General features: G+C 41.4%; 1 protein-coding gene and 1 long non-coding RNA gene across 2 annotated transcripts in view; one reads left to right on the top strand and one right to left on the bottom strand.

The window, feature by feature from the left end:
* The first annotated feature begins 1,382 nt into the window (after positions 1-1,382).
* On the top strand, positions 1,383-13,406 carry dmrta2 (DMRT-like family A2). The gene is made up of 4 exons (XM_046050804.1): positions 1,383-1,467; positions 1,556-1,672; positions 10,551-11,041; positions 11,639-13,406. Exons 3-4 carry the CDS (start codon positions 10,579-10,581, stop codon positions 12,529-12,531), a joined length of 1,356 nt encoding a protein of 451 aa, XP_045906760.1. The 5' UTR covers positions 1,383-1,467; positions 1,556-1,672; positions 10,551-10,578; the 3' UTR covers positions 12,532-13,406.
* Positions 13,407-23,955: 10,549 nt separating this feature from the next.
* LOC123971780 overlaps positions 23,956-24,839 on the bottom strand; it is a 52,312-nt gene continuing 51,428 nt past the window's right edge. Inside the window, exon 3 of the long non-coding RNA XR_006825285.1 lies at positions 23,956-24,057. This is a non-coding gene — a long non-coding RNA (uncharacterized LOC123971780). The remainder of the gene's footprint in view (positions 24,058-24,839) is intronic.

Here is a 24,839-nt window from a genome sequence, read left to right on the forward strand (position 1 = left end):
TAAAAATCATTTCAGCTAGAGAAATGACAAAGTTGTCGGCATATGCATGTTTTGTTATGCACATTAAACACGGTCCTGACAGTCGTACGTTGTTAGAAAGTAGATTGCAGACTTACTTTTAGTTGCTAATGTGTAAGATTGTGCGTTTTGATGCTCTTTTAGAAAACCGGACATGTTTTAACTAAGTGTTTGTATGGAACACAGTTTATGTCTTGCAAACAGCAATGATGAGATTATTCAGTTATGTGTTTTAAAGGCTAACCTTAGTGTTGACTTGATTTCTTCCGCGTGGAAAATAATATGTTAAGTTTATTAAATATAATTAAATATAGGTGCCGTGAATCATTTTAGGTACTAAAGGTTTTTAATTTAGTTATTTGTAATGAATGCAGACCATGGTTAACTAAATAAAAAGCTGATGATTTATAGGACTCTGGATAGGATTTTTATTTAAGAATCGTTATTGGTGCTGTGATACTGGAGTGATCAATCAAAAAACACTAATTACAGAAGAAAGTTGATCTCAGACAATGATAAAAGACTTTAATTTGTTATTGAAATGTTCCATAAGCAGCAGCTATGGACAGTGAAATTATAAAAATGTGCCTTAAATGATTGTATAATCTCTTAGAATGGTCAGACTTCAGTGGTTATAAACTCTTGTTTTCTTTTAGTGCAAATAACACTTTACCTGACTGCAGATGATCTTTCTTTAGGGAAACAATGTAAAACCCTTTTTGGTCCCAGAGTGGTTGAAATCTTCTTTATGAACTATTTTAGATTAATCTAGATTAAACAAGTGAGGGAACCTATCTGTATAGCTCTTTTGAGTTTGTCTAGTTTCAAAAGGGAGTTCTGCGAGCTTCAGCTTAATCCTTGTGAGTGAAATAGACAATTATCTCCTGAATCTCTCTGTGAATACTGCCATCAAATCATGTGGTGTTTAGTGTTGGAGTCTCAAAGTCTTTTAAAAGGTCATTCTCAGCTATGTAGTTGTCTCTGGTAATGCAAGTTAAACTTAAAAAAAAAAAAAACGACTGGGATGTTGGTGTGATACACACGGTGAGTATATAACACAAGCATCCTCGAGCGTGAGTGTGTGTTCTCTCCAAACGTCTTGTTTCTCACGCAAGGAGTGAGTCAATCTAATGTGCTCAGCCAGCCACACTTCCCCAAGGTTTGACCAGACAAGAGATGTTGCTTAAGGCACAGACAGAGAGAGTGAGAAAGAAACAGTGCAGGGCAAATTCTCTTAACTTACTCTCTCTATCTCTCTGTTTATTAAAGTACATTTAGCTTGTAATGTTTAGGCATTATTGTGAAACAAGGTATGAAAGCTATTATAAACCTAAGACTTTATTTTTTGGTCAAATTTAGGTTTCCTGTGAGCCTCAAAATAAGATCTAAAAAGCTGAAAACAAGGCCTTGAAAAGCTTGAAAACACTTCAATCAAGGAACACTCCACAAGTAAGCAAAACTCAGATTTTGATTTAAAAATTTTTCCTTTGCCGTTGACTCGGTCCATGAAATCCACGTATTGTGGCAAATCTTGCAGCCCTTTTAGAGATCTCCCGCGGAAGCCGTAGATATGGCCTTGACTATGACTGGCTGAGGGAATGATGGAGGAGATGAAGCTGCATTCACTGCAATGAAAGGAAGAAGACGTAAACAGGTAACATAGTTCAAAAATCCCTCTGTGATCTTTCAGCTACAATGACCGCTGGCTGACAGAAAATCCTGAAAACTGTGTGTAACCCAGTAAAATCATTCCTGATTTCATTAGGAAATGACAGTAATGTTCCTGCCTGGTGCTAGCTTCACATGATTGGTCACAAAAGTACTATTTTAGTATTTTGTCATATCTGTATGTGTGTTTTGCTTTTCCAACTTCCGTACTGAAGAAAACCTTGTTTTGGAGATGTGTGTTATAACTGAGCTGTTTCAAAATTATTTGGCTATGATGACTTGACAAATGTTAAAAACTGGTTTTGATCAGTACTTTCTCCCCCCCAAAACATGGCAGTGTAGAGACCTTCAGTTCTGCCAAGCAAGACCTTAAATAGTGGGGAGTCGTTGAATGTGACCAAAGAAAGATGGAGCCTATTTAGTTCAAGGGAAGTGCTGAACTTTGTTAGAGAGCAAATCTTAAATGTCTGTGGATGACCATTTGTTTTCCTTAGGGTACAGGTAGAGCAGTGAGTTAGCTGTAGTGTTGTGTGAATGTGTGTGTGTGTTGGCCATACAGACACATGCAGCTCGGGGCGAGGGCGAGGTCCGAGCAGGGCAAGGAGCTCAGTGAGCGTGAAGCCGGGTGCGTTTATGCAAGAGACAAGACAGGTGCATCTCTGCTTGTCTGTCAGAGTGTGTCTTCCTCGGGGGGGAACAGTGTACATAGTGCAGCTCCTCTCAAGTGTGAGATTACAGTTTCTATCACTCAGCTTTTTGAATGTAATGTGCACAGGCATGTTCCTTTGTACCGCTGCAGCCAATGATGGTGATAGGGTTGGAAAGGAAAGGGAGTCATCAGGTTTTTAACTGTGTGAGGGAGAGAAGTATGACAGTTGTGTGACAGTTGTGTAACAGGGTTTTGTCAATATGTTAGGTAAATTTGTACTTTCTCATATTGGGACAAACAAAACAAAAATATTAAATATTTGTAATTTTTCTTCCACACAATAGAGATGGTCTGGGCCTCTTCTCATAAGGAAGTAGTGAAGCACTATTTCAAGTATATTATTCATTTAAAATGGCACATTTGGTGTGTTCATGTTCATGAGAGTAAAACTGATTTGATTTCCCCTTTTTTGAAAAAGCACAAGTGCATTAAACATCCTTTACAATCCTCTCACAGTTAACACCATTATTGCTTTTAGACATTGGCTCATATTTTTTTTTTACTTTGACTTGGAATAAAGGAGAAGGCATAAATGTTTGGACTGTAGATTGTTGTTTGTTTTTTTGACATATTAGCCAAACTTTTGCTGAATGTCTTAATCAGTGCCTTCTAAGCGTCACCCCTTAAATCTGTCACCAGGGGAAGAGAAAGTGTCTGTGTAGTAATGAGCTTACTCTGCCGGCTTCCCTGCCACAGGCTCAGTGGTGGCAACATCAGGTTGCTGTCTTGATTCTCTGGTGACAAAAGAGGAAAAGCATCAATGATGTTTAACCAGCTCCGCCAGGGTCAAGAATGCAGCCCACTGGCGAGGGAACAAAATTCCTGACACAAGTGATCTCTCCTCCCTCCTTTTGAAGTGGGACCCGCTGAGATCTCAGAGCACGGCGGCTCCCTGAATCACAGGATCTCCGCTCATATCCCAGACTGGCCTAACCTGGAGGGTCACCCCAAGTTTACTTTCTCAGAGACGCCGGCCCTGCCCAAAGAAACAGAATCTATGCAGCTTAAACTGTTGGGTGGGCACAAAGGGAGGGTCATCTCTCCCTCTCTGTCTCTCTCTGTTCAAAGTACTGTTTGTTAATGACACAATAGACATGGAAAGACTTTTAATCTTGAAAATAAACTGGTTTTCCTTGCTGCCTTGTAACCAATCTGATTTTTAAAAATCTAATGTCTCTAATTTGTTAAAAGGCTCAAACGTGAAGGGGATACTTTTTCCCCCCACAGTGCTTTAACATGTACATATATTTCAAGAGAGCAGTTTGATTTCCTCTGGGTGCAATGCCAAAAAAAATTCCTCTATTCCATAGTGCTGGTCAGCCTATTTGGTAAAACTGAGAAAACACACACTTACTAATCAATAGGCTTCTCAGTGTGTCACTTTGAGCAGAGCCATATAGCAGCCAAATTTCACCTCTGTGCCATCTGACATGGGCTCTGGAGGTCAACACAGTTTTATTGGGTTAACATCTTCTAATAAGAGACATGTGCAACCCTTACTGAAGTACTATAAGCTTTGACCCGCTATGCAGCAGACCAGTGGATTCTCCCTCCTGCTGTCTGCTGTCAGTGTTATTGCTCATTCAAAACAAACCAGCAAAAAAGGATTTATTGTCAACCTGAGAACTTAGACCATGTGCAGCCACGTTCTCCGGAATCTATCAAACATCGTTTTAGTGAAGTCACTCATTTCCCCCCTTTCTTATTGTTTTTAAGGGAAATAATGTTTTTATCTAGGCTACTACATTTATATGCTTAGAATTTAGTATTTTTCAATCCGTAAGAAAACGCTGCCAGTTAATTTTCGTTTAGTCTGTTTTTGTATTTAACATGATCTTAAATGGTAAAAAAACAAGAACAAAACAAAAAACCCTGATTGAATCTAAGTAGGAGGTCTTCATCTTTTTATGTATAACAGATCAATCTACAATGGAAAATATATGTAGAAAAAAAATCTGAGACTGTAGCATTACCTGACGCCTTTATTAGAGTGCTGCTGCTGCTTTTCTGACAATATTGTACGTAATAGCCTACGTAATGACCTATATAAGTAGGCCTAATTAATTTTATATTTAAAACCGTCTGGCAGTCAGCATCGTTCATGAGATGCTGAAGAGGATATTCATCATAAAGAAAATGCATTGATTATATCCCGCAGTATCCATGAATACAGTCTGTTGTTCGGACCTAAAGTAATTCCAACATAACGAAAGCCTCTTATCTTTTCACATCTCGTCTTTTAACGCGAAGCGGCGATTCAGCCAAGCAGTCCCATCTGTACCAGGGGGCGCTAATGGAGAGAAGCCGCAACTCTGATGGGGCACCTGGCCTCATTCAACACTTTGTTTAAATGTAGCTCCAGCACTTGTGTCAACAGCAGAGCTGTAGAAAAATAAAGATGCAGACGGAAAAAACAAAACAACTGTTAATAAAAAAGTGAATGCTCCTTTTAACACATTTAACAAACCAAATGTTGACCTAATTGTGTTATAAAACAAAGTAAAAAGTCATTGTTTTAATTTTTCCAGATCTAAATGTGAAAATAGCAAATAAGCCTTTTGTTTTGTAATAATTATACAGCTAAAATTTCATGTAAAACAATTTATTAATAAAGGCTTATTAGCCTGACTTAATTAATTTAGAAGGATGCCAGAAAAAAATACACTAGAGGAGCCGCACCGCTGTGATCGGTTAGGCATATTACTAAATATTAATGCGCTGTCCGGAACTAGGCTATTAGCACAAGTTATTAAAATAAATAGGGCTAAAAAGGTTCCTAATTTAGGGGTTTGTTGCATTGGTATGTTAACTTCTCTTAACGTGTTATCAGTGCAGCCTTCGGCTTCTGTCGGCTGGTTGCTCAGTTCATTTATAGTAATGTTCCTCACTCTTACCTCAGACCTGTCTCCTTACAATGCTGCAGAGGCCTTATAAAAACCTGTGGTATTCGGATTATCAACCACATGGGATAAAGCAATAAATGGGCCAGTGGGGTCCTGAATGTGCGCAGTGGCGTGAAGGGGAGTAATTACAGCTTCATATTAATTGTGATTTTTTTTTTCCTCTTTCTTAGCGCCCATAGACTCTCTCTCTCACACACACACTGAAGCGAAGCGGTGGTGACATCTAGGAGGGCCAAGTCTTTGTGCTGAACACTTCAAGTTTCAAAAACAAGGCCAATTGAAGCGGCGGAGCTCAAAGCCGGCACCATTGTAGGCGAACACATTGAGTTTTGATTGGGGACAATGGTGTTTCTCAAATTTCTAGCAAAAAGAAAGCCATACTCCATCTGTGATCTCAATGAGCGCCTATTCATGAGCTTCCTTCTTTTCTGCGCCATTCGTTGGTGGAGAAAAGGAGGCAGATGTGGAGGGATAGATCAGGGGAGAGTGCATTTTAATTGGCTGCAGTGTGTAGGTCTGTCTCTGTCTTTTTTCCCCTCCTCTCTCTTACACACACACACACACTGGAGTTATAGGGCTTGCAGAAGGGAGAGCGAGACAGCCCAATAATCTCCCCGTGTTGATGAACACTTGTAGCCCATTCATTAAACAAAGATAATCCCTGCCAACCTACCTCGGGGGCATAAAAACGGTATTTTTTTCTGTGTGTGTGAGAGACAGAGAGAGAGACAGAGAGAGAGAGTGATTGTCTGAGTTTGGGCCAACAGCTTTGGCAGATAGGAACCCTTCAGATCTTTGAAATATTCATACGCCATGGCAGGGTTATCCCCCATTTACAAATAAGTGTTAGTCTAGCGGAAGAGTGATGCTTGAGAGACCACTCTCTGCCTCTTCAGCTCAAGTGTGTGTGCAGCACATGGCCTCACACTGCCAAGCCTGTTGAAATATAGCTGTTTGTCTTTGTGACTTTTGCAGGGCTGGGCCGTGGAGTGTCTTCTGGATTTATTCTCTATGCTGAAAAATTATTTTTACTCAAGTGCAGCTTATACTTAGTATTTCCATTGTATGCTCCTTTTTTTCTGCACTAACTTTATGACAGGTGCAGCTCCGTTGCTGATTTTGATATAATATTATAAAAGATGATGGATTGTTAATGATCAAATAGCCAACTGAATTTAAATTAGCTCCACGTTAATCAAAAGCAACATTAAACATCAAAATTACTGTACTGTATTCACTAACAACTCATATTGTATATATACTCTCTCCGGTTTTTATGCATCACTTAGCCTTTTACTTTTGATATTTCAGTTTGCTACATTTAGTTGATAATGCTTTTGTAATTTTAACTTCATGCATACAGGACCTTGTACTGCAGAATTGTATACTTAACGGATCCTAAATAGTTATTCTCATGAACTAGTGTAAATGTTAATAATGACTATACGTCACTTGTAATTATTTGATAATAATAGTGTGCACATGGTGCCTCTCCCATAAGGTCATCATCGCCCAAAGTGATTGAAAATCAACGCTATTTTTGTTAAAGCTTTCATTTATGTTACTGTTGTGTGTGAGCATAAAAAGCATGTTATAAACCCCCCTCCTTCCCCAACAGTGTATTTTTTGTGTACCCACCCTCCACTGCTCCCCTGACTCTGCCCTTAAAGGAACGCATTTAGCTTGATCCATTTCCCCGGCGCAGTGGAGCTGGTGTGAAGTGGCAGGTTAACAACCTCTTGTCTATAAGCCCGGGCCTACTCGGTGTGCCCGTCAAGCGTGTAAATACTTGTGTGAAAAACCCCGTGCGTTTCTTTTCTCCGCGGCCCCTTGTCTAACTGCTACTCTAACCTCTGCCTCTGTGTGACAGAGCCGGCTGCTGCGGCGGGAGAGCGCGGGAGGGGATCCGGGCCCGCCGGGCTGCAGGCGGGGCAGCGGCAGTGGGAGAGGCCGCTAGAAAGCCGCACCGGGGTGCAGGGGCAGCGGAAACATGCTGCTACATATGTTGGGTCAAGCATGGCCTTTGTTGTGATCTTAAAAGGGTGTTAAAAACCCACTCGTCTGTAGCCTTCCTGAAAGAAATGAAAGCATAGCATAGGTTTTTTTTATGCATAGGCCTAATGAAGTGGTTAAAAGAATGTTGGATTTTCTAAGTGCTCACAGTCACTTTTAATTGCGCGGGGGGCATTTTTAATTGGTCCAGGAGGAATAATAGTGAACGTAATCCCTATCATAATGCATTTAAAAAAAAAAAAAGAGCTTTCCTTTAGGCTCAGCCAAACTAAAATGATAAAAGTTTGCATGCCTTGGATGAAATCAGTGATAGTTTAGCCAAGGCCTGCAATTTAAGTGGACATCCTTCATAATTAATTCACTTGTGGTGATATTAAAGACAAATCTAGCTCAAGAAGCACTTGTGCAAGTGATTCACTCTTATCAACAGTGGAAATTGATGATAAGAGCTGACATATCAGCTCATGTTTTCCTGCAGGAACTCTGTCAATAATTGTCTTTAACTGTGCTCTTTCGTTTTGTCTCCTCTCATACAACACAGTGAGCAGCCAGACTTTAAGAAGAAATGCGGGCTGGTTTTATTTATTTATTTTTAATCATTTCTCCATTCATGAGGTGAACGCATACTCAATTAATCTCTCCACTGAGCGCCGGGCCGTCTCCGCAGTTTGCAACTATCACTTCACCGTGCAGGGACGGCCAATTTCCATCCGAGGGAAATCGTCGCCCGTGCAGATAATTACTTTGAATGTCAGAAAGATGTAGTTTTAATATCGTCTCTATTAGCCCGTTGGCTAGGTAATTAAGGTGCAGATGACAGCGGCGAGGGAAACAGATGGCATTTGCTTACAGTGATTCAGAAAGTAAACAATGAGCCTGGGAGGGGGAAAGCGTCAGGGCTACACACACACACACACACACACACACAGCTGCACAAGCAGCCATTTCTTTCTTCATCAGCTTCAAGTTGTTCTTCTTCGTCACCAAGACTGCTGTTCCTTCAAGGAACTGACAATTGTTGATTTAAAAATAAAAACATCTATAACTTTTTAATCTGAATTCAAGATTCAAGTAGCTGCGTGACTCATGCCCCTGAGGGAACAGGTGAGGAAGCAGGTGGTTTTGCGGGAGTTGCCCTTTTGTAGCTCTGCGCGTCTTGGACTCCTTAAATCTCCGGAAGCATTACAGCATTTTCTTCAGTCACCCAGCTCAGTTTTAATAGCATTTAATGATACGACAGAGGAAATTAATTATATATTTTTTTCCACGCTGATAATAGTTATAAATTAACAAATGAAAAATAAGTCTTTCCTCAGTCACACACAGCTAACCTTTCCAATATTGAAGTAGATCTACTATTTTTTATAGGCTATTATAACGGAACGCCTATTGATTATAACGTAATTTAATTAGTCTTCAGTTAGACCTTTGTATTTTAGTTTTTAATAATAATAATAATAATTTATTCCAATTTCTAATTTTGTTATTTTTATTATTGCATATTTTTAACTGAGAATTAGTAACTATAAAAGTTAAAGCTGAGATTAAATATAGGCTACACAATTATAGCGTTAACAATAACATACACTTATTTCTGCGTGTAAATAGAAAAATAGCAACCATAATTTTAAAACTTGTCAGATGTTTTTGTTTTATTTCTGTAATTAATTTAATAATTAAACATGTACAATCGTGCACAAACACGGACAACAAACACGTGTGTGTTTTAAGAAATGGTTTCGCTGTGCTGCATGGCATGTTGGACTCATTAGAGGAAAATCGAAAAATGAGCACGAACAATTTTTTAAAAAACATTCTTGAAAATGTGTTGAAGCCAAGAATAGTTATTATAGATCCGTTTCATTTGAGATGTTGTAACATTACAGTGGAAAAAAAGAAATAAAGACACAAGCACAATACATTAGCAGAGGTTTGGCATTTAATCCGTGACTCAATAAAACGAAAATGATTAAATTTAGGCTGTAAATAAAATATTATTTTGAATATAACCTATAGTATAAACGAAGAGGTCGTGTGGTTAATTAGAAAATTGTCTCTTAAATAGAAGTCCTGAAATGTTTAAACTGCTATACTGTATTTAAAATTGGTTATAAAATATTTCGTTGCATGCAGTGTAGTGACCACGGCACCAGATCATAATTTGGACAGGGTTAAACACTTAGTTTTTCTGGAGCCGAGTGAACCGTGCACGTTAACCATTTAGCATCATCGATAGCTTCACTTTCTGCAGTCAATACCGCTCTGCAAATATATAGACTTTCTTCTGACAGATCAAATTTAGCCTCTTCTTGAATCAATAAAATGATTTATACTTACCTTCCAGGCTGATGCCAATACAGTCAGGCGGCATCTTTTTTGGGGGGGAAATATAAGTCTTTTTGCAGCGTAAACGTATCAAGACGCTAGGGATGGAGACTTCATATCCCAACAATCATCTCGCCAAAAGACACAGAATATTTCTTGAGAAATCTACAGAAAGTTCTTGGAATAGATGAAAATGTTTCTTTCATTTTAGGGTTATTATATATAATTTTGAATGTCCTGTTTGGCAGCTTATGGTATGATGCAGCTGAATACATGGAAAAACACAGGCTATTGTTTTAAATCTATAAAAAAAAAAAAAAATAGATATATATATTTTATAAATACACAGCATCGATTTTAGCTTTTCGGGAACTCCCTTCAGATTCTTAACACTTGATATTTGGAATAAGAACTCAGGTGGACACAGTTGAAAAAAGAGGCAAGCCAATCAGATTGCTCCTTCCCCCTTTGGCCAATGACAGGCGCCACATTGTTGTCAAATTTGTCTAATGAAAACGTAGGAGCAACAATAGAGAGGGGAGAGAGGATCTGTATCCACCGACAATCTCTGGAGGAAGTTAGTGTCTCAGGCTGCGGCGAGTAACAACCTCGGCTCCTCCTGGACAGTTTTAACTTTCTATCAGGGAGGAATGTTCGCTCCTCTAGGCTCCTGCTCTTTTCGGATTTAAAGTCGACAGTATCTTCATATTTTTCTTTTTCGCCAGACTCCTCTAACACTTTCATGTAGAGTTTTGATCGTAGTTTTTTGTGCACGACAACCTCGTCAGTAGACAGACATCGTTGACTTCACCTGTTGCCAGAGATGATGAGAACCGCTGAGCAGATGTGAACGGCTCTATACTAGTTTACCTATTAACAGATCGTTCAGAACAACGCCGTTTTCTTGTTTATAGTTCAGCTACATAAGTGTAGAAGACGGGCATGGATCTGAGACCGGAGCTCCCCACAGTCTCCTCTGCCTCTCAAGTCCACCCAGGAGCGGCAGCAGCGGCCGCGGCAGCAGCCTCCATCCCGGTGTCCATGGCCAGCAGTCTGCTGCGCGGCCCTCCGATCCTCCTGCGCACCGCGGACAAGTACCCGCGCACCCCGAAGTGTGCCCGCTGTAGGAACCACGGCGTGGTTTCCGCGCTGAAGGGCCACAAGCGCTACTGCCGCTGGAAGGACTGTATGTGCGCCAAGTGCACACTGATTGCGGAGAGGCAGAGGGTGATGGCGGCGCAAGTGGCGCTGCGGAGGCAGCAGGCGCAGGAGGAGAACGAAGCCAGAGAGCTGCAGCTGCTCTACGGGACGGCGGAGGGACTCGCCCTGGCCGCCGCCAACGGCATCATCCCGCCGCGTCCAAACTACGAGGTGTATGGCTCTGTCAGCAGTGAGAGTAACTCAGGTGAGTGGAGCACCTGCACGCGTTCACATAAAGACGAAGCAGTGCAGGCCTCGGTTCTTTTAGAGCAGGTAGCCCAGAGATGTGGGCCTATAAAAACCTGCAGGCTTCATATCTAAAATCACATTAAAACACAGGCTTGAGTAACACAGGCGTAAAGCAGCAGTAACTGTCAAAGCAGGTTAAGTTAAAACGGGGTAGGCCTAGCTCAATAAGTATTGGCTAAGTCTAAATTATTCCGTCCTTTTATATTAAACCGTTACAGGCCTATTTTGGTGAGTTGTAATGTGGCTGCTTGGAGGTACAGCGGTCGGTCTATGCCACTGGATTTGTGTTTGGCATATTATTATTAAAATCCGGTGCATTTAACGGGTACTGGCTCATGTGCAGTTTGACGTTTGGGTAGTAGGCTAATGTTTAATAGACACGTGTTTAAAACTGCTTCCCCATTTAAGGCCTGTGGGATTTAGTTTTTATTTCCTGACTTTCGACATCTGTTGCTGATTAATTCACTAATAATGATCAATATATCAAGCCTACTGTAACATTCATACGTTGGCACATTTTGTGAACACTGTGATGTTCTGATTGTGTCAACAGATTCAAGTATCCAGAAGTATGAGATGTTTCCAAAGAGCCAGCTGTCCGGATCTGCCACCACTCAGGCTCAGCAGGCTGTGGGGAAACCAGCGTCCACCGAAAGTGACTCGGCCCCCGGCATCTCGTCCCCAGACGGCCGACACGGAGGCTCGGGTTCAGAGAACGGAGACAGTGAGTCTTTCATCAGCTCGCCGGTCTCCAAGCCTTTAAAAGACGGAGGAGAAACTCCAGGGTCCGTCAGCTCCCTCGGCTCTGATTCTGGCTCTGAGACCGACAAAGACGACCAGGAGCCCTCCCCGTCCTCTGCGGCCTCCCGGCACATGAACGCCATCGACATCCTGACCCGGGTGTTCCCCAGCCACAAGCGGAGCGTCCTGGAGCTCGTCCTGCAAGGCTGCGGTAAGGACGTGGTGCAGGCCATCGAGCAGATCCTGAACAACAGCGGCGCTCAGGCGTCCAACAAAACCGGGCCCGAAGACACGTGGACGGCCGAGAGGATGCTCCAAAACGCGCAGCAGGCTCCGCCGTCCTCCGCATCCACGACCGCCCCGACGAGGCCCATGTTACCGGGAGCCATGACGCTCAGCAACCGCTCTGCGTTTTCTCCTCTCCAGCCAAACGCCCCGCACTTCGGCGCCGACCCCAGCGCATATCCTCTGGGCACCCACCTGGGACTGAACCCGCTGCGACTGGCCTACTCTGCGCACAGCCGGGGACTGGCTTTCATGACTCCCTACTCCACCACCGGGTTGATGCCCACTCTGGGCTTTAGACCCCCGATGGACTATGCCTTTAGCGACCTGATAAGGGACAGGACAATGTTACACAAGGAGCAAGGCTATGCCAATGGCCTGTACGGGCCTTTGGTCAACAACACGCCGGAAAAGCAGTGAGGCTGGCGGACCAACAGAGACACACTCCATTGTATTTGTAGCCACAAGTGTTGAAAGTTCTGGCGAAAATCTGTTACGTGTTTTGGCTACAGGCTACTGTACATAATAGGATTATCTGGCTTGCAGTCCAATGGTCTGAGAGGGAAGAAACTAAACTCACTTATGTGTAATTTTCAAAAGTAATTTTATATGTTTGACCACAGACGTTTGGATGTCATTCCCCCGCGTGTGAACCTGATTGTTCCATCAATTAACTAACGTGACGTAACTGAAAAGATATTTATAGATTCCAATGTAAATCACGGTCAAGCTCGGAAAGTAAACCCAGTTTGCACAAAAGACTAAAACTACATATACTTGATTTCATTAGCCTACTGATTTTTTATGTCAGCAGGATTTAAAATAAAATAAAGTAGAAATGGTTTATGAGAGAGTTATGAATTTTTAAAGCCCAACAAATTTATCAGCTGGTTGGTGAAACTGAATTGCATATACATTTTCAAAATCTAAAGTGCATTTCTCTCACACACGGAATATTAAATGAGGCACGTTAAGTTATTATAACATGTAGCTTACAGATGTTAACACTATTTCCTGATGTAAAAGTTCAACTAATAATATGTAAATGCCATCCCTTTTTTCCCTTATGTAGCCTATTATTCTCACCTTTTTTGTTGTTATTTTCCAACTGCCTGTATTATATATTGCATTTGGTAATATGAAATGCTATGCTATATTTGAATTTTCATTTATCCGTTAGTCAGCTCAAATATGTTGTGACAAAGTGCTGGATCAAGTCAGTTCCTCTTCAGATGTTTCAAGCTGTGCTGTCACATTGTATGAATATGCTGGAAATAAATGTTATTTTAAAGAAAGTTGAATTATTTAATGTTGAGACCGATATAAGAATGTACCACCCACATGTAACACTTTTTAATTTGTCAAGAGTGCATTAAATAGACGAGGCGTGCTGTAACGGCCTCCATGCATAAACTGAAAACCCTCCAAGATATTCAGACCTCGGGCAGGTAAAGCTCTTGTTGCTGCACCCGAACACTGAAAAAATCAGAATCTCTTTAGACAGCAAATCAAACACACAAAGCCCTGAGGCTGCAGTTGATAAATCATAAAGGAAAAGCCTGCGTTTCAGGTTAATAAAAACAATTCTGAGACTATAATAATTATTTGAGATAGATATATTGATTGATCGCATACATTACTCTTCTGACTGCAGCTTTCCGCTGTAGCTGAGGTAAATTAAATTTATCTTCACTGTACAGGCAAACATAAACTTACTGATATATTTAGGTAATTTTGTAACACTGTGTCAACAGCACACAGCTGCCTTGAACCTGAGCACCACATTTCATAAAGCGTGTTTTTTTTGGCACTGAAAGCTTTCATAAAATAATTGTTCACGTTGGACTTGACGTTTTTAATAGCCTATTTTTAAGGCTGAGGGGCAATAGGCTTTTTCTTCTTTCTCTTAAGAACATGCCTGATGCTACAGTATACATACAGATTAGGCTATCGGTTGTAAATACACATGTTCTCAAGAGCCGTTGCGAAGGAGTAATAAAATATGTAGGCCTACTTTTTATTAGGAGCTTGTACACTTTTATAACCAGCCGGCGGGACACTTTCAGTTAATGGACATCCGAAGGCCTTTTTTTGGTTTTTAAATCCATTTTGTTATTTATTAAATCCAATTATTAGATAAACTCTTAATTATCAGATTATAAGAAATGGCCTGCTTAAGAAGTAGCTGAATGAATCAAATACCTGCTACCAGAAGCTTGATAGTTCCGTAAAAATCGTAATATGGTGTAAGGTTCGAGCTCATTCATATCTGTGTAAGGATATGAGAGCGGTGAAGTAATTCAAACTTAGGCCCATGTTTTATCAGGAGCTAAGGCTTTATTTATTTTCACACAACCAAATCTAAAATGTGAAAAATCTGCATAACTTTGTAAGGAAATATTCAACCCATTCAGGGTAATGGTGGGTGGAGAAGAAACCCACCTGAACATAAAACAAATCGTGTATGAATACTCTCCTCTATTAAAAACTTGAAATAACATTATTCTGTGATTACTGACGTCTGATTGGACGCCATCATTAGGCCGCTGGTTGTACTGCAATACCAATAACCATTTGAGCCTCTGCCAACACTTTCTCCATCCACTCAAGGATTTCACCACAGAGAAAGCAGCTTATTTCTAAAGAGCAGTGGCGCCATCCGCAGGTCATCTAATGTCTGTTTTTCTAACCGGTATTGCAATTAAGCAAAAGTTTCACACCGATTGGTTGAGCGGTAGAAACAGATATGCCCTGAAATAGGTGAGCATAAAGTGTGTACCCCTGAACTCAACCAGCTGTGCGACAGTAGAAATAAAGTAGAAACCTGCAGAAGAGGTGAAATCGAGGACTGGGTTTGGAAACACGAGCCTACAGGCTCCATATAACAGCTTATTCAGAGTTGCAAAGTGCAAAATAATACTTTTTACTATAATAACTGCCATCCCGTCAATTTACATGTCATACAAAACAGTAGATCTACTACGTAAACACACATTCATGCATGATACGTTTTCCTCGGCCAACATTGTCTTAGTAGAACCAGCAACAAATATAAGTAGGATTATTACAACATTATTTTAGTGAGGAGGCCCATCTTAACAATCACATCCCTTAAACTTATGTGTTTCCCTCATCTTTTCACAAATTATGTCAGTGATGTAATGCTCGGGGTCCTAGGCTGGAAGGGCTACGCAGAATCTGCCGACATCCAGCAGCACGGTCATCATTTCAAACAGCCTGTACTATGTGGAAGATGTTGACTTCCATCATAATCAGGCAGTTGTGTGTAACACAGACAGCACCACTAGATGACAGTCTTGTCTAACAAATAGTATCTGCAGCAGGACTGCTACAAAATAGTCCAAGACAGACACCAGACTTACAGGTGACTTACTGGTAAAGCTTACGGTAGACCCCTATAGCTACATACGTTAATGGATCATTGCTGTAAAGTATGGAATATTAAACCCAATGTAAATTCCCAATCTGAACTGTCATCTGTACAGATTATATAATTTGTTTGAAATAAACTCACTGTTTTTATGTGTTTCATTTGTTTCAGTTAAATAGATTTTGACAAAAGCCTGACAAACAAGAGCACATGTACATGTGTTAACACACATTATACACTTGAGGTGCTGGCTTGGATTTTGATTTGCATGCAATAGTTCACACAGTGTCCTCTGCTGGCCACTTGTGTGCAAAGCACTGATCAAGAGCTTTGTAGATCCTCTGCCAAACCTGAACAGGATTAGCATTGTTGCAGCCGATTCAGCGGTGTTTGTCTTTTCAAAACAGTCTTTTCAACAGCAGACAGCAACACCTGAAGGTAAAACACCCTGTTTTGAATTAAATGTAATAGTCTTCCTATTTGGAAACACTAGCTGAAGTGACTGGATGTAATTCAATGATTTCATCACAGGGCAGTATATCTACAATTTATTGCATTAGGACAGATTGACCCCTGTGGCCCCAGTGTGTGGAAATCTGAAACTGAAGTAGTGGAGTTTGAGAAAGAAGGGAAGAAGGAGGCAGGAGCATGAGTTTGGAGAGTAATGCTGGTCTGCTGCAGTGAATGCACAGCTATGTTTTCCGTGCTTCTTTCTCTGTGTTCACTAATGAATAATTAGACACTGGCAGATAAATGGCCACAGGCTCCCAGAGCAATGCAGAGAGGGAGAGAGAGAAATCCATTTAGGTTATTACTCCATACATAAAACCCATTTTCATTTCCAGAGCTGCTGTTTGGTTTACTGTCAGAATAACAAATAGATAACGGCAAAAACAAACCAACATAGAGACAAAAACAATAGTGCACATTCTGCACTGAATTTAGAGTCTTGACTCGTACACTCATAAACTCAGTACAATAGATAAATCAACAAACAAAATATTGTTGGGCTACAGTATGCTCTCATTTTACATTTTACTACTTTGCTGGCTCAATAATAAAGTTACCAGTGTTGAAATAACAAACAATTGACACTATAAATAGGAGTGGAATTCATCTACACTAACATCCACTGTTTCATTTTATAAGATAGTTGGTGTTGTGATTAAATGGTCAGAATGTATTGTTAATAACATAAACAAAATTAGGGTCTTGGGTTCCCGACACATTCCCACTTTACACTGTAAGTTAACAGTTTTGAGAACAGTGACTCTTCGCAATGTCAAATCAAATGTCACAAAGTGTGAAGAAGTGTGACTGAGGGAAAAAAAGGAGATAAAAGCACAGGAAAAAAAGAGTGAATGTGTACGTGTGAGGGTGTGAGGGGTCTGAGCAGTCAGGTGAGGAGTATCGAACGTGGGCTCCTCGCTGTATGTGTTAGTAACAAAACACCCTTGGATGGTATTGATTTAGAGTCTCATTCCCATCTGTCCTTTGAAAGGTCCCTTCATCATTCTGCCCCAACCTCACCCCGACATATTGCCCCCTCCTCTCCTTCCTCCCATCATGTGTGACATCCCCTTCACACCAGGAAAAGCCTCTGTTTTCCTGTTGTGTGAATGTATCAGCATGGGTTTTCGGACGTATGTACACAGCCGTGCTCCTGATCTGGGTTTTGTGCAGGTTTAAGAATTATTTAGTTTGGTTAAAAAGGAAAACTAATAAGAGGCATTGGTCAGCATTCTGTGGTACATATGTTTCCTTATCTCAACTTGGCGATTATTTGATTTTATGTTATTGTAAAAAATAAAAATAAAATCATGTTAATTAAAAATAAAAACGTTTTTGTCTTGTCCTTAGAGTGCAACTGACAAGATGTGACAGCCCTCTACATTGTAATGTGTTTCAGGGAGGCAGCAGAAGACGGGAAAGGAATTCCAGGTAGGCAAATATGCTCAGCACAGCAGTGGCCTAAATCTGGCACACCTAGAGCAACAAAATGACACCCCAGAATCTACAGTACTGCTAACTGGATCTGATTCTTAGCCCTAAATTGGGCCAAGTCAGCAACACTAAATTCTGGCCAAATCAGGTAGCCATGTATGTGGTTGGACAAACCTCTTCAGAGGCCCTGGGGCAAATGTGTTGTTGGGCCTCCTGTTGCCTCCAAGTTCCCATCATGCACAGGTCACGAGGCATATTATAAATAGAAGTGTCACAATATTTTGGCCAGAGACACAGAAACCATCCAGTATTCCTATACTGAAATACTACCTGTCTCCAGGTTGTCTGTATGTCAGTTAGTATGGAGTAATTTGATTAAACAGCATTTGAGTACAACTTAAACTAAACCTTTTAAGGTTTCATAACTATATTTTGACCATTCTAGAAGATTACATAATAATGTGGCACCATACTGATATTGTATGTAAGCAAATTAGCAAGTAATCAAATGACCAAAAATCAAATGACAGAAAGTGAACCTGCAGTTGTCTTTTTGGCCTGGTTGGTAATCTAACCTTTGCCAAAACCACCTCACATTTGGTCTACCAATACCAGGACGCATTCAGGACAGCCAACACACAGCTGCCATCCAGCTACCTGGGATATCACTTAAAAACCAGAAACTAAATAGTACAAAAGAGGTTGTTATATATAACCAGACTGGGCCCTTACATGCTCAGTTTGTCTAATGTGGGCTTCTCATGTAGCCTCACCTCAGACCCATCATTAGCTCAGTGGCCTGTAAAATGGTAAAAATGAATAATATCCTAATGTTAACTGGCATAAAGAGAGATCAGCAGCTGTTGCCAGCGAGTTATCTGTACCCTGCAAGTATCCAGATGGCTGTGTGTGTATTTATAGTGTGTTGGTTAAATCTGCTGCTGTTGGAACCACAAACGCCACAGGCTCCTTCTCCCTGTGTGGCAATTAAACTGCATACAGCTGATGTTGGATGAAAAGCACATACCTCGAAAATAATTTTTAAGAGCAAAGAAAAGGATCCTCATTTTCTGAAAAATGTAAAGTTTCACAGCCCCAGTGGGCCCAAAAATCAAGTCAGCACATAAATGACCATGCAAACATCGGATTCAAGTGGGAAGAAAAGCTTTACTTTATTTTCTCCAAAGACAGCAGTAATAATAAAGTAGCATGAGTGTTCAATGAAATTGGTGAATGAGCACGTGGTGGATGGTGTGTGCACGTGTTTGGCACAGAGCTCACGGAGATGCTTCATATGAGTTTTGAGGATAAATGGACGTCAAGCTGTGCCGACACAGCATGAGCACACTTAATCTCCTCAAGTGGAGAGTGTCAGTCAACACTGTCGGGGCAGATAAGGTGTGCTGGAATGTGGAAGTGTATGAATAGTGTGTATGCTCTGGGTTGCTTATGATTTATGTTTGACTGTTGTGCAAATGTTTTGCTGTGCGTGTACAGTATGTTTGTGTATGTGTGTGTGTGTGTGTGTGTGTGTGTGTACGTGAGAAGTAGCATGTCTTTCTTGTCAAGCATGATGAGCTCCCAACCTTTCACTGTCATAGTAAACCTCAAAACACATAGCCACACACATATAGTTACACACACTCACACACACACACACAAACATCTCATGCTGTACATCATTGTTAAAGTTTCAAATGCTAAATTTAGAGACTTTCTCCAGGAACTGTTTGATCCCCACGCCTACGCACCAAGCGCACAATTTTAATGTTTTTCTTTCTTCTTATATTTGCTGTTGTCTGCCAAGTATTAGTGGAGCATGCATGTGTGTGTGTCAGCAGCTTCTCGCTAAATGTTCAGCGACATTCAACTGACTGACAGAAGTAGGTCTGTGTAAAAACAGCTCTTCCATCTCTGGCTCTTTTCCTGGTGAGATGCCCTCCTCAACGTCTTCCTCACAATCATGAAGGGGTTTCTCACTCCTCTTCCTCTCCCTCTATCTGTATTTCTTCCCACTCTGCCCATCACAATGTTGTATCTGTTGTTCTTTTTCCATTCCTCTCTGTTTCAGCCGACAAGCACGAACACACACACACACACACACACACATGTGTATGCGCACACGCACAAAAAAAGGAACACACAGACTCGGGCACCAGGCACACACAGAGAGACACACATACATGCTGAAGTACACATGCAAAAACTTTCATGCACACACACACTCACCCCCCTCGGGAAACCTTACACAATTACGACTAGAATGGGATTCATTCTCAGCCTTCAACAACTCATTAACTACATATTGCAAATCGTACATTTCAGCAGAAAGCACTGATGAGGAACAGCAAGAACGGGGGCTTTGTGGGAGGCCGGAACGTTTGTTCAGAATATATTAGCATATCCCATACAATACAGTGTATGTATATTATTTATGTCGGGGTGGGGAAGAATGGCAACAGTGCTTTTTTTAAGTTAGTAACCATGTGGTAAGACCTGCAGGTCAAATATTTGTTATGTTAAGCCTTTTTAAATCTGTGTGAAATCCAAGGTAGGTAGAGTCTGTCACATTAGGACAATCCCAATCTAAGAACAAAATAGGTTAATGTAAACTATGAAAATGCATTTCCAAACTACTTTGTCTAATTCTGCCTGTTGGCATTTTAAATATTTTCCAAAGTATATATTGTTATTCAGCTGTCCTTGGTTTTGCACAACAAATACTAGATCTCTTGAGAACAGTTAAGGAAGACAAGTGCAGAACCCAAAACCCAAAAGCTAAATATATCCTCATCTTTGGATCTTTTGTATGTTTCTGCTTGTGTTTTTGTTTGAGAGAGATTTGGAGTTTCCACATCAGTTTGATTAGGGAGAGAAAAATTTGCGGTTCCCCGCGACCCTGTACGCAGGATAAGCGGTTGACGATGGATGGATGGATGGAAATTTGTGCTTTGAGAACAGAGCAGAGCCAGAGAACTGAGCAGAGGTGCTGCTGCAGCAGGCTTTAGTTGATACGTGACCAGCTCATTAAAGTTTAATTGGCTCTTTGTTTCCCCTTTGGGTTATCCTTCACAGGCCAGGTACTCTCACTCACAGTAGCTCAGTCAGTGCCCACACATCTGTGTGTGTGTGTGTGTGTGTGTGTGTGTGTGTGTAAGCGCTCAGCGGTTGAGAGTATGTGTTTGCCTCTTGTGACACACCTTTCTAGGTTGTACTGTAAAAAAAGAACAGAAATGTTGTGTCTCAAGTGGTCAACTGACTCTTTTCTATCTGCATTTTAAGACAAATGGAGATGTAAAACACACTAGAAAATGGTTCACTTATTGTAAGTCTTTAGGAAGCTTTATGTGGTAAGCACATCCCTCAAGTGGGTATAAATAGGAATGACAAAGGTTTTCAATGTAATCTAAAGACAGACCATTTATGTAGAGCTACAAATTACACTTTTTAGCTGTGCCAGCAGCATGGCTCTAGGGATGGGGTCAGTCGGTCAGTCCAACAACTACTGGATAGATTGCAATGACATTTTGTACATTTTCATGGTCCCCAGATGATGTATCCTATTGACTTTGGTGATCCCCTGACTTTTCCACTAGTACAACCATGAGGTTGACAGTTTTGACTTAGTGAAATATCTTGGATATAACTACTGAATCGATTGACATGGATTTTGGTACAGATATCCAAGGTGCCACGATGATGAATCTTATTTACTTTGGTAACATTTCCTTTTTGTGCCAACAGTCAAACCATCAAAATTTTCAATTATCATGTGAAATACTGGCACAAAATTTGAGATATTCATGATGCCCAGACGGTAATAATGACTTTGGTGATCCTTTGACTTTTCCTCCAGCTCCACCAAAGGCTTGTGTTTCTTTAGTAAAATGCTTGTAACAACTGGTGGACGGATTGCCAAGAATTATGACACCTTAATTTCCTCCTGCTATCATTTTGGTGACCCTGTCACTTTTCATAGAGGCATAGTGCTATCATTAGGTGCAAATTACTTGTTAGCATACTAACGTGCTAAAATAAGGTGGTGAACATGGTAAATGTTATACCTGCTACATCAGCATGTAAGCATTTTACATTGTGAGCAAGGTAACATGCTGATGTTAGCATTTTGCTCACTCCTGTGACAAAGCACAGCCTCACAGATCTGCAAGCATGGCTATAGACTCTTTGTCTTGTTAACGTGTGAGAATCATGACAGCATTTATCAGAGAAAACCTGCCTACAAGTGGAAATATCTTCGGGTTACAAATGAAGTATTCAGCCAAATTGGTAAAAATGAAACAAAATGTATGGATCTTTCATAATTTCCACAGAGTTCAAAGAAAAGAAAAACTCTGGGTCTAAACAAACACGATGAGTACACTTCTGGATAGGCTTCTTTCATAGCTGCTATCATGTGGCACGTACTTGCTTAGGTAATAGTGTGATCAAATTAGGGCGATGGAAAAATCTCCTCCAGGTCTTGGCAAGCTTGGCGCGACATGCTCAAGTGTATTCAACAATTCATTTATCGAGCCAAGAGTTATTTTTCTGAGGCAGGTGTTACTAGGTAGATCATTATCATAGTAGCGACATCCTCCTCTGACGCATGAACGCTCAAACGGATGTCAAGTGCAAGACAGACGCTGAGAGTGGGCGTTGTTGGTGCTGGTCCTCCAGGATTAGAGCCCAGAACAAACTCCATGTGCGCACACACACACACACACAGAACTACACACACCAGCACAGAGTAGAGGAAAAGGAGTGATAAATTATGTTGTTTTGGTCTGTGGATCTTTGTAAATTGAATTGAGAAAAGTGAGGACGGCAGGAGAAGTGAGAAGAAGACAGAGACAGAGAGGAAGAGATGAAGAGGCGAAAAACAGGGAAACTGGGTCAGGCAGGAGAGTGGGGAGGTGGGGCAGAGGGGAGGGCTGGACTGTAGAAACATTATTGACGCCCCCCTTTCTCCCTCCTCCCCCCTCTAGCATCCACCCCAGTCTCTGACCAGCAATTACACCTCTCCAAATTATGATCTATACCGGCAGAGTGGACCTGACCACGGATGGAGATAGATGGAGATAGATGGAGATAAATTGAACACTATCTCCTCTCTCTCCTCTCTCTCCCCTCTCTTTCTCTCATGCACTTGCTCTCTCTCTCTCTCTCTCTTTCTTTCTCTCTCAGGTCTGCCGATGGAGACAGATGGCGCAGGGCCCCTGGCCTCGGCCCCTGCAGATTGATTATTGATCAGGAGGACAGAGATGGATTGAGGGGTGGAGAGGACACAGAGGAGCGGGGAGAGGGCTGTGGAGGGGAGGCTGAGGTGGAGAAGTGGGAGGATTTCAAGGAATTTATGTTTTAAGAGTGGGCTAAAGGATGGCAGGATGAGGTGAGGAGGAAGAGTGCAGGGGGAAGAGGGTGAGGATGTGGGTGAGGCAAAGGTTTTCTTTAGCTCAGCCATCACCTAGAGAGGGAGCTATTGACTAAGCTCCAGATTTATGGCCAAAATCTAAAGTGGTTTGGATTCTGTTCAGGATTTCCAAGTTATAGCTCATTCTTTGTCGATGAATGTCCCATGCTCACTTTAAATAGATCTTAATCATCGCTGTGGGTGCACATGCTGCATATCTGAAAAGCAAAGTTTTTTATGAATGAAGAAAATAACTAAAAGTTTAAGTTGAATTTAAGGGGTCACAGGATTCATTTTGCAGATAAAGAATCATCTAAACCTTCATTTCTGTTGGATAAATGAAAACTGTACAACACCAGTCACACAGAATATCTTTTTTACATTGTCTACTTGCCACTCACACACAACTAGCCTTAGAGTGTAGGCTAGTTGTGTGTGAGTGGCAGTACTTGTGTTTGTGGGATGAGGGTTTGTAAGCATGCTGATGTGTTGGGAAGGTGAAGCTGTCTCCCCTCGCCAGACAGATGGCTATCAGCGAGGCTCCAGTGAGTGAGTGCTGCTTTACAGCAGAGCCAAGAGGTTAAGCTGCAATCTTCACTGTCTCTCTCTCTCTTATTTTCCCCCTCAGTCGCCGTACCTTTCATCTTCTCTGTGTGCATTTGTGTGTGTGTGTGTATGTGCTCATTTACTCCCTTTGCACTCCTACAGTATGTGTTGATATCAGTATGCATGATAAAGGAACAGAAGGAGCCTGTTGGCTGGTGTGTGTGAGTGTGCTGGAGGTAGATACTGGAGGAAATAGACGACAGGCAGGCAGCTGCCCAGCTCAGAGTTTACACTGGGCGCCATCACTGATGGCAATTCCTGACTGTGTGTCCCTCCTAAAGACATCATTTAACTTAAAACTTTTATATTCATCTTTCAACAATTGTCAAAGTCCACACAAACACTGGAAAAATTCATAATTTTGTATATGCAAACCCTGATTTTAGCTGTGTTCTTCTCTCTCTCTTCTTCTCTCTTGAATTCCAAGGTAGTTCCAACACGTCAGTATGTGCTCCAGCCCCAAGGCTGAGTGGGAGTAGTGTCCCAGGAGGAAGTATCTTCATGGGCCTCAGGGAGTGGGAGGACTGGATGGATGCAGGATTGAGTTCTGGGTGGCTCAATTTGCCCCTGGAGGCTTGATTTAGACACTTATAGCCTGAAGGAAAATAGCTAAATTAGGAAGTGCATGTGTACATGTCTATTTTTGTGTATGAATTTTTGATCACAACACATAGAGCATCTGCAGGAAGCATTTTGTACATGGTTTAGCATAAAGTTGAGTGTGATCCCAAACAATTTTTTTGCAATTTGATGTCACAACACAGTAACAGTTCCTTAAAGCTGCTACACTGACAATGGATCAAATGACTAATTAGAAAGGGTTAATCACAGTGTGTAGCCCACAGGGAATTGTCTCCTAAAGCTGCAATCCCCTTAAGCCCAACAGAGCATTATAGCATCTATTGTTTTGGTTTTCTGGTCTACAAATGTACTGTTTTGATTTACTCTCACTCTTCATTTTTGCCAGTAGCAGGGAGCTGTTTTCAGCAAAAAAGCTTTAAAAACCCACTGGACACTAGCAGCCCAGCGCCGAACGGCAGACAGACATCGTTAGAGACTAACTATTGAACATAGTGGAACATTTAGTAGCTAAAGAACCAGACAGTCGGTGCAGAGCAACAGAGTTCAAAGGTGAATCAGGGGCGTATGTAAATTAAGTGCAGCTGCACTGGGGGCCCGTGACAGGAGCATCCCCGCCAGGTTACATTGTAAAAATGCCTCTGGGCAGCTATTTTGGACTAACAAGACCAGGCTCCTATTTGAATGAATGGGGAGAGAGCCAGAACTGCACTTTTACACTCATCGGGACATAAAAACTACATGAATGGAATCAGCAATAAAATGTAATTAAAATTGCTGAACAAGTTTGTTGACTTT

The sequence above is a fragment of the Micropterus dolomieu genome, linkage group LG05 (genome assembly GCF_021292245.1).
Source record: "Micropterus dolomieu isolate WLL.071019.BEF.003 ecotype Adirondacks linkage group LG05, ASM2129224v1, whole genome shotgun sequence".
Taxonomy (NCBI): domain Eukaryota; kingdom Metazoa; phylum Chordata; class Actinopteri; order Centrarchiformes; family Centrarchidae; genus Micropterus; species Micropterus dolomieu.